At 38.1% G+C, this 16,732-nt stretch overlaps 1 protein-coding gene across 6 annotated transcripts in view; it reads left to right on the top strand.

The window, feature by feature from the left end:
* The window catches only part of BICD1 (BICD cargo adaptor 1), a 131,879-nt gene that overhangs the window by 34,293 nt on the left and 80,854 nt on the right, over positions 1 to 16,732 (top strand). For all 6 annotated transcript variants that reach the window (XM_087935022.1, XM_087935020.1, XM_087935021.1 and 3 more), the window contains exon 2: positions 9,279 to 9,491. In XM_087935022.1, the coding sequence (XP_087791148.1) occupies positions 9,279 to 9,491 (213 nt within the window). The remainder of the gene's footprint in view (positions 1 to 9,278; positions 9,492 to 16,732) is intronic.

The raw sequence follows: 16,732 nt of genomic DNA, 5'->3' as shown, positions 1-16,732 counted from the left end.
AGTCTGGCTAAGGCCTGACCTTTAATTATGTTATTTCAACATGAGAACCTTTTGATCAATTGTCAGAATTATGAGAACCCTGATCGGCAGTTCTGGAAAATTCCATGTTTTGAGACAGATTGATAATAGATCGATTATGATCATAGATAGATAGATAGATAGATAGATAGATAGATAGATAGATAGATATAAATAGCACTTAGACTTATATACTGTTTTACAGTGCTTTACAGCCCTCTAAGCGATCTACAGGCCCCAACAATCTGGGTCCTCATTTTACCCACCTCAAAAGGATGGAAGCCTGAGTCAACCTTGAGCCTGGTGAGATTTGAACTGCCAAATTGCAGGCAGCCGGCAGTCAGCAGACGTAGCCTGCAGTACTGCATTCTAACCACTGCGCCACCATGGCTCAGTGATAGATAGATATTAATCAAATTTATATGGTTGCCCATCTCACTGAAAATGATTGTGGGTAGTGTACAACAACCCAGTAAAAGTCAGCTGGGTGACTGTGAGCCAGTCACCCTTCACAGAGTTCTTGTTGTGTGGAAAAATAGGAGGAGGAAGGTAAGTTGGATATGTTTGCTGCCTTGAGTTTTGTGAAAATAATAAAGGTGGGATTAAAAAAACCACAAATAAATAAAATAAAGCTAGCTGGGAGCCTGGGGAACAGAAATGGTTATTTGGCAGGTTCTGACCAGTTCTGGAGAACCAGTAGTGGAAATTTTGAGTAGTCCAGAGAACTGGCAAATACCACCTCTGACTGGAGATTTTATAGTATCCTTCCCTTGCCACACCTGCCAAGCCATGCCCACAGAACTGGTAGTAATTTTTTTTTGAATCCCACCACTCTCTCTTAGCCCAACTCATCTCATGGGGTTGTTGATGTGAAGGAAAAAGGAGGAGGATGGAGAGTTAGGAATGTTTGCCACTTTGAGTTATCTATAAAAGTAAGAATGGCAGGATTGAAAAACCTAAATAAAACAAATAAATATTTAAAAACATACCTAAAACATGCTACATTATTATTAAAATATTAAAAACTATAAAAGCAGAGCTAAACAAGAAAAGAAAAATAATAGATGGTGGGATGCAGATAATAACAGAGCCATATCACACGTTGACCCATCCTATGGGCCCTCAAGCCTGTTGTTATAACTAGATCTTGATATATACATGCAGATAGATTGATAGAACAAAGGGGCAAAATCCCAGGAAGTGATGTCGTGGTGATACCAGCAGCAAGGGAATGGAGCTCTCCACCCCTGCATGGCTTCTTCATGTTCGTGGGCTCTGGAGAAAGCCAAAGCCACCCCAGAGGGGTGGTGAAGCAAAGGAGAGGTGCCATGTGAAGTTCCAGGGGAGAATGCAACTCCCCTGTAGAGTCCCAAGGCTATTGCTCTCTAAGCCACATCAAGGAAAAGAGGAGGCCAAGATGGCCACCACACAGCCAGAGACAGCTTCAACCCAAGAAGATTGCAGGAGCAGAGTTAGTGACAGTATGGAACTGGGTGAGAACTATCCTTTTTATTTCAAAATATAACCCTGAGAACAATATTCAGAAAAGAGGACTCATAATTATATTAAATGGCTTTGACCTAACTACTGCAGTAAAATGCTAATATTCTAAAAATGGAAGGAAGGAATTGAAGAAAGAAAATAGTAAATTTGTTAAAAATATAGAAAGTTTGATGTTTAGATTGGATAGACACTGGCTTTGGATAGGCATTTAGAAAAACACTGAAATATATATATAAAAAAGTGAACATAACATTCATTCTTTGATATATCTGGATTATATTAATAAAGTCTGATTTAAAAGACAAGACTAAGTGAAAACTGATTTGAGACCGCCAGCTACTGACAAAGGAAAAAACAATAGATCCCCAATGTTTTTAAAAGACCTGGTATATGGAGAATTAAAAGTAAGAAATAAGAGAATTTTATTATTAAAAGATCCCTGAAAGCTACAATACAAGACTCAACTGGTAGAGGGATGTATGAAGATCTCACCCTTGGACTATTTAAAAGAACAGATTGATTAATTTCAGGACATAAAGATTCCTGGACATTGGATACTGGTTTTTTAGTTTGAAAAGTGGCTTTGGCTTGGATAAAGGACAGTTGGACAGTTGGCTGGGAAGGACAGTTGGCTGGGAAGAAATAAAAGAAACAAAAATAAAGATGAATGGAATTTGCGAAGAAATAAAAATAAATATAATGATTGATGTAAACCAAGGGGAGAGTATTATAAGGGAAATTAAACAGGATTTGGAATTGCAAAGAGAAATCTTTGGGAGAAAGATAGGGGTGAGAGTAGATAATTTGAAAATGAGACAATGGAATATAATAGAGAAGGAAGAAATGTTTAAGAGGAAAGGTCAAGAAGTGATAGATAGAGATGGAAATGTAAGAGAGGAATATGGGAGACAAGCTTGGCTTGGTGGTAAGGCTGGTCAGTCAGGCTTGGGAAGGTCTGTTCACTCTGATTGCTGGGATGACTCTTTTGGTTGTAACTGGATCCAAATCCATCCTCTTATTCAGTTGTCATAGCTGCAGCCCATGAAGAGGATCAAAGCCCTCTCCTCCCAAGTAGACCACATCTCTCCCTTATCCTCTCCTCCCTGTGTGCCCTAGGATGGAGAGGGGATGGGCCTGGGCCCTCCTCTGACTGCCCAGCTGGCCTCTGTCCTTCCCCAGCCTCCTCCACAATCTCTGGAGTCACACTTCCACTCCCTGTTGGCTGTTCCTCCTCTGACTCAGAGTCACCTTGAGATATCCAGCTGCATGCTTCTCTCCACATAGTTGTAGTTTCATTAAAGACCACATGCCAACTGCAAATCCATCTGGTGGTGGTATTTCTATCCCACATTATTTATCTTACCAAGAAGTGGGCTGTGGTCTATTTTTATCAAGTGCCTTACTAGAGTCTATCTATACTACACTTGATACCTTGATCTACTAATGTAGTCACTCTGAAAGACCTCTGAAAGATTTCATTTAGTGGTTCAAAGATCATATCTGCCATATCACTTCAAAACAATGTTATGTAAACCATCTGTCTTGGTGATTTAAATTCATCTAGAGTAGAGAAATGTTTTCTTATAAACTTTTTGTCTATTTTTGACCTATATTCCCTCTCTGTTTCCTACAGGGATGCTTTTAAGAGATTGGACTATTTTTTTCCTTATGTATAACCTAATCTTTACCCCTAACAACCCTAACCACCCCACATTAATGGCCATTTGCAGAGCCTTGTGGACACATGACTGCAATTTATGACAGTTTTCCTGGAAACTAGTATTTACTTGTGGTTTCCTGCAAAAAACAACTCATAATGAACAATATGTTTGCTTAACATTCCCAGTCTTTGCTTTAAGACCACATTTGCTTAATGACTATTGCAAAAAATACCATAAAATTGGTTCAGTCACGTGATGTCCTGCTTTACGCCTATCATAACTTATGATACTAATTACAAGGGTCAATTATGGTTATAAGTCAAGGACTGTCTACTGCTTGGAAATAGTCAATAAAACCGTTTAAAATCTGCTACAAATTATGTCCTATTAGGCCTGTTTCCCTTTTGCTTCTTACAATTTTTCCCATCCTAATTGGAAATAGACTGTAATTATTGGGAACCCGATTCATATAGATCAAACCAATTTAATTTGAAATAGAAATTTGACTGTTTGATATGTCTATATAGATTGGGAGTTTTGAATAATATTCTTCAGACATTTCAATTTGACCTTGCATTTTTAAATAGGAGAGTGGTGTTGGATAATTTTCCTTATATGTCATATGATATGTCACATGACCCCACCATGACAATGCGAGTTTGACACCCCTGTTCTAAAACATAAGAAAAAAGGTTGCAGGAATTGGGTATAGCTAGTCTAGTGAAAAGAAGGACTAGGGGTGGCATGATAGAAATGTTCCAATATTTGAAGGGCTGCCTCGAAGAAGAATGGTCAACCTATTTCCAAAGCATCATAAGGCAAGACATGAAGCAATGGATGGAAACTAATCAAGGAGAGAAGCAATCTAGAACTAAGGAGAAATTTCCTGACAGTGAGAACAATCCACCAGTGGAGTTGCTTGCCTTCAGAAGTTGTGGTTGCTTCATCACTGAAGATTTTTAAAAAGAGATTGGACAGCCATTTGTCTGAAATGGTATAGGGTCTCCTGCTTGAAGAGTGGAGATTGATCTAGAACAGGGGTGTCAAACTCGATTGCATTGAGGGCTGCATTAGGGTTGTGTTTGACCTTTGGAGGCTGGATGGGCGTGGCCAGCTTGGCATCACTCATGTTGAGGGCACCTGCGGTGGCTCGAACGGGCCTGGAAGGATCCTCCAGTAGCCCTCTGGCAGCGAAAATGGAGTCCGGAAGTCTGAGAGCCTGAGGCAGAGGCACCACGGGCCAGTCCTTCAGTATTTTGAAGGTGATCCCGTGGGCCAGATCTAAACACCCTGTGGGCCTGATCCAGTCCCTGGGCCTTGAAATTGCCACCCCTGGCTTAGAAGGTCCCTTCCAACTCTGATGTTTTGATGTTTTTTGTTCTAGTCTGTGTACAAGCTGAGAAAGTTTTAGGCCTTCTGCTATTGGATTATGTTTACAACAAGGAAAGGAAGATCTGTATCTTATATAACAATAATGACGCTTCCTGTCAGTAACTGGTTCCTGAATAGACAAATGTATGTATCATCTAACAACGGAAGACACATTTTTTCCTTTTCCTGTAGAAAAATGTATGTAGAGGGGAGGGTAAAATGCCCATTCATGTTTTTGCTATAGATAAGAGATTCTGCTAATCACAAATAAGGAAGGTTGGTGTACTTTTGAGATCAGAAAACATTTAAGCAGGATACCCCCAAAAAATGTCCATGCTAAGAGAAACAGGATATACAGACCAAATGTTCATGCTGGTAGACCAAAAAGTATTGAGATAAGCGATGCATTCTGATTGGCTAAATTTTGACTAAAAGAAAAAAATGGGGAAAACCACCTCCAACTCAAAACCACTTTGGGTGAATAACTATATTTAGACTCTCCACCGATTGTCTGCTGGTTTCTATTAGATTCTCAGCTTTGGAACGAACAGAGAAAAGAATAGACTCTCATCCTTCTGACACAAATATAAAGACTATAGGATCTTTTTTTAAAACTGATTTCTTTTAAAACTACTCTGTTTTATAATTATTCAGTCAACATTGTCTGAGTATTGAACAAATGATGTCATCCATTCTAAACCATGCATATTGTGGGATTCTCTTTGATCATACTGAAAGTCTTATCCATATGTAAATAACCAAGATGTTTATGCTTTTATAATGGTTTCATCTTAATTACCTTTTATGCTCTTTGATCAATTGTTAGTTTTACTGTGGCTTTATGTGCTGTACATTAAAATAAAATGTAATATTTTTTATTGGATTCGTTTAGCTTTTATGGTGCCGCTTTTCATTTGTTTTCAGCTGTATTTTATAAAATCAATGAGAGAACTTTGTTTAAATAATAAACAATGCCATAAAGTTATATTTAATTTTATGGTCATAATTAATCATGAAATAAAATGCTACTCATCAGTACTGTGTGTCCCCGGATAGCCAGATTATCCCAACCGTTTGGGACAATCATGACCTGGATGACTGAGAATCACTGCTGCTTATATATAGATATATAACCCGATGGTTTGCTTGAGAAACAATTAATATTTTTTAAAAAATTTGAAATGGCATCTGTTGTTTTAAAATTAACATCCAGTCTGCTTGCTGACATTGGATATTTTAGGTGTCCTTATCTCAGGAGTGTCAAACTCAAGGCCCATGGGCCAAATCTGACCCTTGGGGTGCTTTGATCTGGCCCAAGGAACCAACCTGGAAACAGCAAAGGACTAGTCCATATGTGGCCCTCCTGAGCTCCATTTTCATTGGCAAAGGGTTTCAGGAGATTGTCGCAGCCAAAAATGGAGCTCAGGCACTTGGTGCCACCACAGGTGCCCCCAACACAAGTGACATTGAGCTGGCCACACACCACTGGCCACACCCCAGCTCCCCGAGCTCAAACACAACTCTGATGTGGACCTCAGTGACATTGAGTTTGACACCCCTGCCTTATCTGAATCCAGTTGCTGTGTGTGCTTTGAAGTTTGGAAATTGAATTCCAAGATTCTAGATGGATCACACCAATGAAGCCAATGATTAGGTCTTGTTTTTCCTCTGTGGACCTTAATGGCAGTAAAAGGTTTCAAATTCCTAGTGTAATTTAAGCAGAAGCAACATACAGTGGAATCTTGGGTGATGAATGCTCCTGTTCGTGACCAAATCAGGTTCCGACCAAAAAATCCACCCCGTTTTTGAATTGGGTCAATTCAAAAATCAGATGGCAAACAAACCTGGCTGTGGCAGATTCCCTTACTGCAGCAATTTCCCCTTCTGCACATGCATAGTCCATCTGTGCATGTACTGTTGGTCATGCTTCCGATCAGGACCAAATCAGGTTGTGACCATAGCACTGGAATGGATTACGGTCAAGACCCGAGGTTCCACTATACAAGATTAATTTGCTCTTGTTAGCAACATAGGACAAAGCTGAATGCAAGAGACTACTTTAGACAGAATGATGAAGTTGTGGCCATTTGAATTTTTATTGTTAGTACTTACATCCAGTTGATATGGACAGTTACGGGAGTAAGAGCCACGGCAGTGGCACAGTGGTTAGAGTGCAGTGCTGCAGGCTACTTCTGCTGACTGCCGGCTGCTTACAATTTGGCAGTTTGAATCTCACCAGGCTCAAGGTTGACTCAGCCTTCCATTCTTCCCAGATGGGTAAAATGAGGTCCCAGAGTGTTGGGGGCAATAGGCTGACTCTGTAAACTGCTTAGAGCAGTGGTCACCAACCGGTGGGCTGCGGCCCACCAGTGGGCCATGAGAAAATTTTGGTGGGCCACAGAGAAATCTCACCCCCAGGGCACCCCCACAAAGCAATTAATCCAGGCTGCGCAGAAACACAAGGCTGTGCCGCCCACATGGCCCACAGGAACTCTCCCCGCCCACTCACTCCTTACCCGGTAAACTTGCCTGCTAAATTGCTATTTTTCCTTTTTCCAACCATCATCTGTTCTGCTGTGCCGGGAAATTTAGATTACCTAGGAAGCAGGAAATTGTTGGATTTCTTGCTTTCTAGCTATTCTTTAGATCTTTGGCTGTGCTTTTAAGCACAGCCAAACCTCCCTTAGGACTGAAGGTTTGCTTGCAAGCAAATTCAGTGCAGACTCATGGCAAGCAAATTTGAGAGACTGAGCTAGCCGATGGCAGATAAATAGATCACTGAATGATTCTGTGAGCAACTCAATCTGCCTGTTTCCTGATTTGGGGTAAAAGTTGCTCTTTTTTAATAAAAAAATTCAATATTTACATACATGGTGTGTTGTGAGTTAATTTTGTGAGTTTGCTTACTAGCAAATTTTATAAGTTTGCTTGCAAGCAAATTTTATGTGACAGACTGAGCTAGCCAATGGCAGATAGATAGATCTCTGAATGAATCTGATTCTGTGATTCTGTGAGCAACTCAATCTGCCTGCTTTGCCTGATTTTGGGTAAAAGTTGCTCTTTTTTTATAAAAAAAGTCACTATTTATATAAATATTTATAATATTTACATACAATCCATGCCCAGCCAGTCACGTGACCACCAAGCCACACCCACAAATTATGCCACACCCACAGAACCAGTTAGTGGTCTCTGGGATCTAAAATTATGAGTTTGGTGGTCCTTGAGGTCCAAAAGATTGGTGATCCCTGGCTTAGAGAGAGCTGTAAAGCACCGTGAAGCAATATAAAGTCTAAGTGCTATTGCTATTATTGCTGACATGCCCAAATTTAGAGGAATTTGGTTAGTGAAACTGTTGCTAATATTCAACATTTTTTTTGGTCCTGATCTTAATAGCTCCTACAGTTTATGACTACATTATCTACTTTCTTTTAAAATAGTTAACACGACTCTAAGGTGTAAAGATAGTTTTTGACCTACAACCATTCCAAGTTACAATGACACTGAAAAAATGGACTTACGGCTAATCTTTGCACTTATGACTATTAGCATCCCTATATGATCAAAAATTTGGATGCTTTGGCATGAATTTATGACAGTTTACTTAAGAATTTAAAGTGAATTAAAAGCTTAACGTCATTGTCCAGAAGATCATGGGTTGCCTCTCCCCTCTTTGGAAGAGCTTTATAGCTCCCACTGCCTTAAGAAAGTTCAAAACATTCTCAAAGATCCCTCTCATCCTAGGAACCCCTTTTTTGAACTATTACCATCTAGCAGACAGTACAGAATAATAAAAACAAGGACAAATAGACTGAAAATCAACTTCTATCCCAGGGCAGTAGCTTTGTTGAATTGTACTATATAGTGCAGTGTTGGTATGGTGTCGGGGGTTTCTGGTTCAATGTGTGAAGGGTGAAGGATGTGTGTTTGTGTTTATTTTCATGGTCATGGTCTTGATGTGCACTGAAGATGGCGTTTGATTTTGTTCTACGAGGTACAATGACAATAATGTAATGTAATGTAATGTAATGTAATGTAATGTAAAGTAAAGTAAAGTAAAGTAAAGTAAAGTAAAGTAAAGTAAAGTAAAGTAAAGTAAAGTAAAGTAAAGTAAAGTAAAGTAAAGTAAAGTAAACGAATGGTGGCAAAAAAGATTGTAAAATCAGGTGCAGCTCACTTTGTTGCAGGAAATTACAAGACTCAGACCTTGGAATCAGAAATAATTTTATTTGCACAAGAGCAATTTAGCCAAACCAACATGTAAACAGCTTCCTATAGATTTTACACTCTCATATATACACTTCAGAAGTACTAAACCACGGAAATGTAACTTGTCATTCATCCATTGGTTACTTGAACACAGCCCCTTGTTGCTAGGCTAGAGTAACAAAATACCTTCCCCTTTCACTAATTTATGTCAAAGGTGAATTTCCACGGCTTCTAGTTTCCGGTGGTACACTTGTGGTTTTGTTGCAAGGTTATCTATAACAAACCTTCCTGCTTGACAAATATGAGTGAGTGACCAACAGATGAACCTATGACCTGAAAATTTTCATTTCTTTAATACACACATTTCACTATCAAAAGAACAATCTTTTATATCCTTCTTTATGTTCTGCCTCAACAACTTTATTGGTTAGCAGCAGAAATTCATAAATAGAGAACTACCAGTTTGCTTGTAGGTTTACTTATTTATTTAACGGGGCTCTTATTTTAATCCTGCAGGCATTTGGACACTCATTCTCAGTCCACCGTAAAGTAGCTGAAGATGGTGAGACCAGGGAAGAGACACTCCTTCAGGAGTCGGCATCAAAGGAAGCTTACTACCTTGGGAAGATTTTGGAAATGCAGAACGAGCTGAAGCAAAGTAGAACTGTGGTTACCAACGTTCAAGCAGAGAATGAACGACTGACAGCAATTTTGCAGGACTTGAAAGAGGTAAATCAGGTTAAAAACATGTGGCAAGGGAAGCAGATTTTAATTTAATGTAATTTGGAAATGCACGATTTAAAGATCGGATGCAGAAGTTGCCTGCATTGGATTTACTCCCATATTACTGTTTCTCAAAAAGTAGCCACAAGCTGACTTAGTGACTATTGAAAATTATGATAGACCCCCCACTCAAAAGATACTTATAGCCCAGTTCCAATGTTTGATGGCCACCTGCAGTCATGTGACTGTGTTTTGGGCACTTGTCATGTGGCCTGCATTTATAATTTGACACATTCTGTAGTCACATGATGACTTTTGATGTTTTTGCAGAAGCTTGGTGTTTATGGTAAAAATGTACCATAGCAAACAACGGATTTGCATAAGACTATGGATTTGATTAACAGATGTAGTGATTTGATAAATGATTCTGCAATAAAGGTCAAAAAATTGTAATCAAGTAATTTCAATACTGCTTGCAATTTTTCCTATACATAAATGTTTCCATATGTAATAATGTTTCAAACATCCCATTGTTTTCTTGTTGTCACACAGATAATTTTGTTTTTAAATCTACAGACAAACTGGAGAAGGATCAGAAACTAATTAAATTCTTGCTTTTAAATGACCTAATTTTTCATTATATATAAATGAATAGGTCAGATAAGCAAAAGTTGTCCAAAGAAGCCATGTTTAATTAATTATTTTAAAATGATGTGAAGGCTGAAGTACCCAGTTTGGACAAAATGAAAACTTCTGGTGTGATGAAACTGGGAGGTAAATTCTTCAATCTTCCTCCCCCGCACCACATTTTTGCTTAGAGGTTTTATGGTATTTCTCCATAACAGTAAATCATGTTTAAAATGGGCAATTAAGAATGCCTCTAATTGATAAGATTATAAGAATTCCTCTGGTCTTGTCAACAAAATACAACATTTCAAGTTACACGCAGGGTAACTATATTTTTTAGGAATGTTACAAATACAGAGAAGAAAGTGATATATATCTCTTTTGCTCCATGGCAGCTTGTATTGACACCATACTGCAATGAATTTGGACATGGCATCCTGTAATTAAACTGTCTAGCCTCTTGGATTTATCTAGTTCTCTTTTAAAACCATTTAAATTTATGACCAGCAGCATGGTTAATGCTGTGTTAACCATGTGTAGTATTTCTTTTATTCATCCCAAATCTCTCCATATTTAGTGTTAATTGATGATTTTGAGTTCCAACGTGTGTATGAGACATAAATTTCTGTTTATTCACATATCTGTATTATGCATGGTTTTATATGTGAAAAGACATTATCCAGGGGTCTTTTGTGGAAGGAGAAAAAACAGTAGTTGGTAACCATGGAAAAATACAAATAAAAGCAATGTTGAAGAAATTGTCCAACATTTTTTGTTAATTAGATGGAGGAATCATCCAATTAAAATACTCACTGACTTTATTGGAGCTTAAAAGTAAGAGACATCTCAATCCTAATAAAATAACCCTAACCAATTTTATAAAGATTTTTATTTATCTTCTGATAATCTTATCTGCACACAGCATATCTGGCCTCGTGTCCTGATTACACCCAGAGTAGGCAACAGCAAATACCCCCAACCTGTAGACTGGTAGGAGACTGGTAGGAGTTTGCAACTGGGCTGTGGAAACAGCCAGCGAGCATGCAAAGGTGCATGCACATTCGCACTTCCGCAAGCAGCAGGCAAACCTGTATGTGTGAACTCCATTTGCAGGTGTAATAGGTGCAAGTGCACACTGCTTGTACAAATGGAGCCCCCCGTGTCTGCTCTTGCCGACTGCTTGTGCAAGCTATCCCTTTCCCCTCCTCCCACTGATCAACAAAGCCAGAAATGTTGGGGAACTCTGAGCTACAGTACTGAAACTTTGTTTAAAAGTCTTTTAAACAAAGTTTCAGTATCGTACTAAGTTTCAGATGTTCCAACCACTGAGACAATGTCAGTTATAAGATAGGCGAAGGAAATGTTACACCTATTTATTGCTCGGTTTAGTCACTGCCTATCATTTCAAAACTATATTCAAAATATTCAGTTTGAAAACTCTGATTAAGTAGGCACTAAATTATTTGAATGAGCACCTATGATGAAGTGATCAGGATAGAAACTGGGAGACAGGGAGTTCTAGTTCCATCTTAGGCACATAGCCATTTGGGGGACCTTGGGCTAGTCACTTTCTCTCAATCCTAGGAAGGAGGCATTGGCAAACCACTTCTGAAAAACTTTCCCAAAAACCCTGCAGGGACTTATCTAGGCAGTCTCCAAGAATTGAACATGACTGAACAGAAGATTAAAAAAACAAACTTCACAGTTAGTGACAATTAAAAATTTACGAAAGTAACTTTACTTGCTTGCATTGATAACATACAATGAAGTATGAAGTTCATAACACTTTTAGTGATGATCTTTGTCTTCTGGAATTTTCTCTGATTCTTATCACTTTCAGTTTTCAAGTTGGTCTTTGAAGACTTTTGTTAAGGAGAATATCAGTCCATTAAGTTGACGTTGGAAGAAATATCCATCTGGTTCAGTTCCAAGCTGGGGGAAAGGCACTGGAGACAAAATGGAGGCTGGAGGCTGATTGGAAAGTGTCCATTTATTAATGAAGCAGAAGTACATGGGTGGTTCTGGGCAGCTGATCATATGGAATTGAGAATGAGGGGTTTTTATACCTTCTCTTGGTCTTTGCACTTGAACTTCCTGTTCCTGTGCAAGAACATGTATTCTATTGGCTGTTGTAGGGGTCATAGCTAGCTCCGTAGGTTGTCTGAGAAGGTTGGTTGAAGTTTGGTCTCTGATGCAATGTCCTTAGGAGATTGTGCTGTAAAGTTTGGCTATAACTTAAGATCACGATGTGCCAAAAATGAACTTAAGAGAGGCTTTGAAGAACAAAATCTAACTTTAATTGATCAATAAGGTTAGGGTAAGACCTATCCTCACATATGCACAAGATAGATATGAGAGGAAGGCTACAAAGCATATAGAGAAAGTAAGGTCTTCTTATACCCTTAAGATCCTTAGAAGTCAAGTCATATACTTTAAGTGCATTGCAAAACGCTCTAACTTAGATGTACATCTTCCTGCAAAAGATAGATCTTTTCCTGGCAATGTTTACCTTTCACGATCTCTTCTACTATTGTCCATCTAATTGATCACAATTGACCACTTAAGGAGGCTATTAACAGCATACTTCAAAGGTGTGGATTCCTCCAAATGGAGGTACATTACATTCCCAGAGAAGTATGTTTCATTCCCAGGCGGGTGATGCTGGGGTGAAATGTATCAATCTAGGAAAACAGATGGATTCAGATTGATTTAGATGGGACAATCATGTGTCTTAATAGGAGAGGGATGTAATTGACTGCGGGCATTGGTTTATAATTGTTTTACAACAAGTGAAAGGTTAAGGAAATCTTTTTTACAACAGCAAGATAACAAATGTCTATAGGGTAACTCTACTTAATGCTATAATATACTGTACTACATTTCTTTATTTATTATTACTATTCCCTTCAGTGTAATGTAGTGAGCTCTACCGCTTGTGGGTTAATCCTATTATGTCCTGGAGGGTCATATCTTAATCCCTTCACCCTGGATTTGAAGGTCTTTTGTTTTATAGATAGGCTGGCCCAATCTTTCTCAATGGGCACAAAAATCTTCTGGGGGGTTGAGTCTGCTCTCTGTCTTTTAAGAAAAACATGTTTCTCTACTTCTCATCCAGGAAAATATAATATTCTGCCTTTAAATATTTCTCAAAATATGTCATTCTTCTAGTTGAGAGGTGGGTACTAACTAACTATACTGAGTTTATTTTTTGATATTTTTAATGGATTGTTATAAAACTTATGTTTTTTATTATCACTATGCTGCTGATTTTAATATTGTGTTAAGTGTAATTTTTTTTTACAATCCAATCGGCTTTAGATAATTTTATATTACAAATTAAATGATAAATCAGTTTTCCTAAATTGAAAATATACCGTAAATTTAAACTTGCCTATTCTTTGGTTACCTTTATATCACTGTATTGAAGAGAAATAATAATCTAAAAAGACATACAATGGAAATCATGCTATCCATTATAATGAACGCCTTTACTTATCTACTTGTTTCCCTGGAGTTTAATTCTGAACCTTAATTCTCTTTTTGACTAAAATCCCAAGCCTCATTATTAGTGCAAACAACTTCTTGGCTCTGGTTTTCTGATTTAATGGGTTCTTCTGTGACTTGCACTACTATTCTTAGGAGAAAAGGAGAATATGGAAAGGAGATGACAGTAACTATTTAATTGCATTATTGTGTGCTAGGCAAGTGTTTATTTTTAGTAATTCTCAACAGCCAGGCCTATCACCATTCAGGAAGGGGATACAAAGGTTATTTGGAGGTCAGAGAGCAGTATGATTATTTCATTGTAATGGTCAAACTCACCATTAAGCTTTAGATTAAGATTGCACGTGTTTGGTTCTTTTAGCTGACCAGTGCTTTAAATGCTTCAGATATGTAAGAGCAACTGCTTATCTTTAATTGCAGCTTGCCTATATGCTTCTTTAATCAAAGAAATAATACTGAATGGACATCATTGAATTGTTTTGCTAATCTTATCTTATAATCACGCATGTTCTTCCTTGAGGCCAACATATTACATATGTTCTTTTCAAAATACGTTGATTCTTCATTTGATTTTTTAAAAAATATTAATTGTTTGTCGCACAATTAGCCAGATGTAGACCAGATTTGGCATTTTTGTCCACCTATTGAGACCTTCCCAACTACCTGGGATAGGCATTATTATTGTTGTTGTTGTTGTTGTTGTTGTTGCTATTATTATTATTATTATTATTCCCCGCAAAACTGAGAATATTGTAATGTATCAGTTGGTCTGTTTGAATCCAAGTGTTGGCCCAGCCCAAGACTGCTTCTGTTTCTCAGTACAGTATGCCAATGAATTTACTTAGGATAGAGAAAAGTAAAGTTTAAACATTTCCTTTCTGCATAGAACCAAATGTCATACTCAGAACCAAAGTCCAAATCAAATATGCCCAAATACAGCTTGCTACAGACTTTTATACTGTTTTGAAATAAAATAATTTTATTGGCACATGTAAGCAGGTTCCTCACACAACTGCTTGCTAAAATCCTACTGCCCATAGTATATGTGCAAAGGTTCCTTTCAAGCTCTCCATTTCTGGATATGTTTTTTAGTTTGCTAATGATAAAGTTTATCACACTTCCAGACTCATGCCCAGATGTCATTAACCACAGTTTAAGCTAAATGTCACGTTATCTTCCTATATCCTAATAACGGGCCTACTTGCAAAGATTTTAAGTAAGATAACAAGACCACATTCCTCAAGGTTTGCAAGATCATATCTCATTATCTTAACCAACAGTTTTAATTTGTGGTGAGTGGCTATGTTTATGTAATCTTAACAGCTAATCTTAGCAACATTTATCAAGGGCACAAATAGAATAAATAATATAGAATAGTTTTAACTGCAGCAGATTCATGACTCCTTTTTAAAAGCCCTTTATAATTTGTATATATGTTAATAGATTCTTAGGCTAGTCCCCAGGCCTTTACAAGCAGTGTGGCCTTTTGTATGGGAATTTTGCCAATATGCAGATTTTCCAAGTGTCATCCAAGACTTTTTGGTATGGCACCCAGTGTGCTGATGACCACTGGGACCATCATTGCCGGCTTGTGCCATAAATTTCAATTTTCAGATCTTGATACTTTGTCTCTAATTCTTTGCCTTCTATTCCACGCTGATGGGGGCAGTACAGTGGCTCAGTGATTAAGATGCTGAGCTTATCGGCTAGAAAGATGGCAGCCCGGGTTCAAAACACGAGCATCACATGATGGGGGTAAGCTCCCATCCTCATCCCAGCTCCTGTCAACTTAGCAGTTTGAAAGCATGCAAATGTGAGTAGATAAATAGGTACCACTTTAGTGGGAAGGTAACAGCACTCCTTGATGTCATGCTGGCTACATGACCATGGAAATGTTGTTGGACAGCAATGGTTCAATAGCTTTGAAACAGAGATGAGCACAGCCCCTAAAGTCAGCAATGTCTAGTGGAGTAAAATCCGTAGGGACTCTTTCTTTTTTCTTTTATTATCTCCTAATATTTCCACACCAATTATCCACAATTACTTCTTTTCAACCACAATTAAATCCTCTGAATTATGCACCAAGACATCAGTTAGTATTTGGAAATATTTTAACCCGCTCATTTTCAACTACTTTTTCAACTATGGTATATGTTCCCACCAATTTTTCATTATTAACAAGTGATATTTTTCACAGTTGTTCAGTTAATCATTTTGATGACAATGTATGATCTATTAGAGCTTCTGCTTTTTTTGTGTGCAAAATCTACACTTTGAATCATTTCATTTTCTTTTTCAATTCAGGTCTTGATTATATTCATTTGAATAGCTTGCTCTTGAGCAGCCAAAAATCAAGCCTTCACTTTCTTTTTTAAAATATTCCAATCATAAAAGTTTACCGGGTTTTATCTTCCCTTCACACATTATTGTCCATCACATAGTCAGCCAAATGACATTTTTGTCCACCTATCAAGTCCTTTCCAAGGACCTGGATTAGGCAGATGTGAATGTTTGATGGTTTGCATATATCATTGCAGGATGTAAGCTATTCCCAGTAAAGCTACTTTTTACAATTGACTGAATCTTTCAATGACAAAGGTGTTCAAGTGATGCTCCAATTGTTTTGGGATTGCACCCAAGGCTGCTGCTGTTGTTGTCGTTGTCGTTGTTGTTATTATTATTATTATTCACAAAAAACAACAGTGTACACTGCAAATGAGATAACTATGCTAGGTTTCATATCACAAATCACTTGTCAAACATTTCCTAAGCATTTAGGATTGCATGATGTATCGGCGGATTATGTGAGCTGATCCCAGTAAGGTGGCCTTCTACAGCTCACCAATGGTGATTTTATCAGTGCCAATTGCTTTTAAGTGCTTGCCTAGGTCTTTAGGCAAAACACCCAGTGTGCCAAGTACCACTGGAACCACCTGCACTGGTTTATGCCAGAGTCCCTGCAGTTCGATTTTCAAGTCCTGCTATCTAGTGATTTTTTCAAGTTGTTCCTCATTAATTCTGCTGTCACCAGGTATGGCAATGTCAACAATCCACACTTTTTTCTTCTCCACAATCGTGATATCCAGGTATTGTGTTCCAAAATTTTCTGTATTCGG

This window comes from Pseudonaja textilis, chromosome 5, assembly GCF_049901715.1.
Source record: "Pseudonaja textilis isolate UNSWEBS1 chromosome 5, rPseTex1.2, whole genome shotgun sequence".
Classification (NCBI taxonomy): domain Eukaryota; kingdom Metazoa; phylum Chordata; class Lepidosauria; order Squamata; family Elapidae; genus Pseudonaja; species Pseudonaja textilis.
This window is presented reverse-complemented; position numbering and strand designations above follow the sequence as displayed.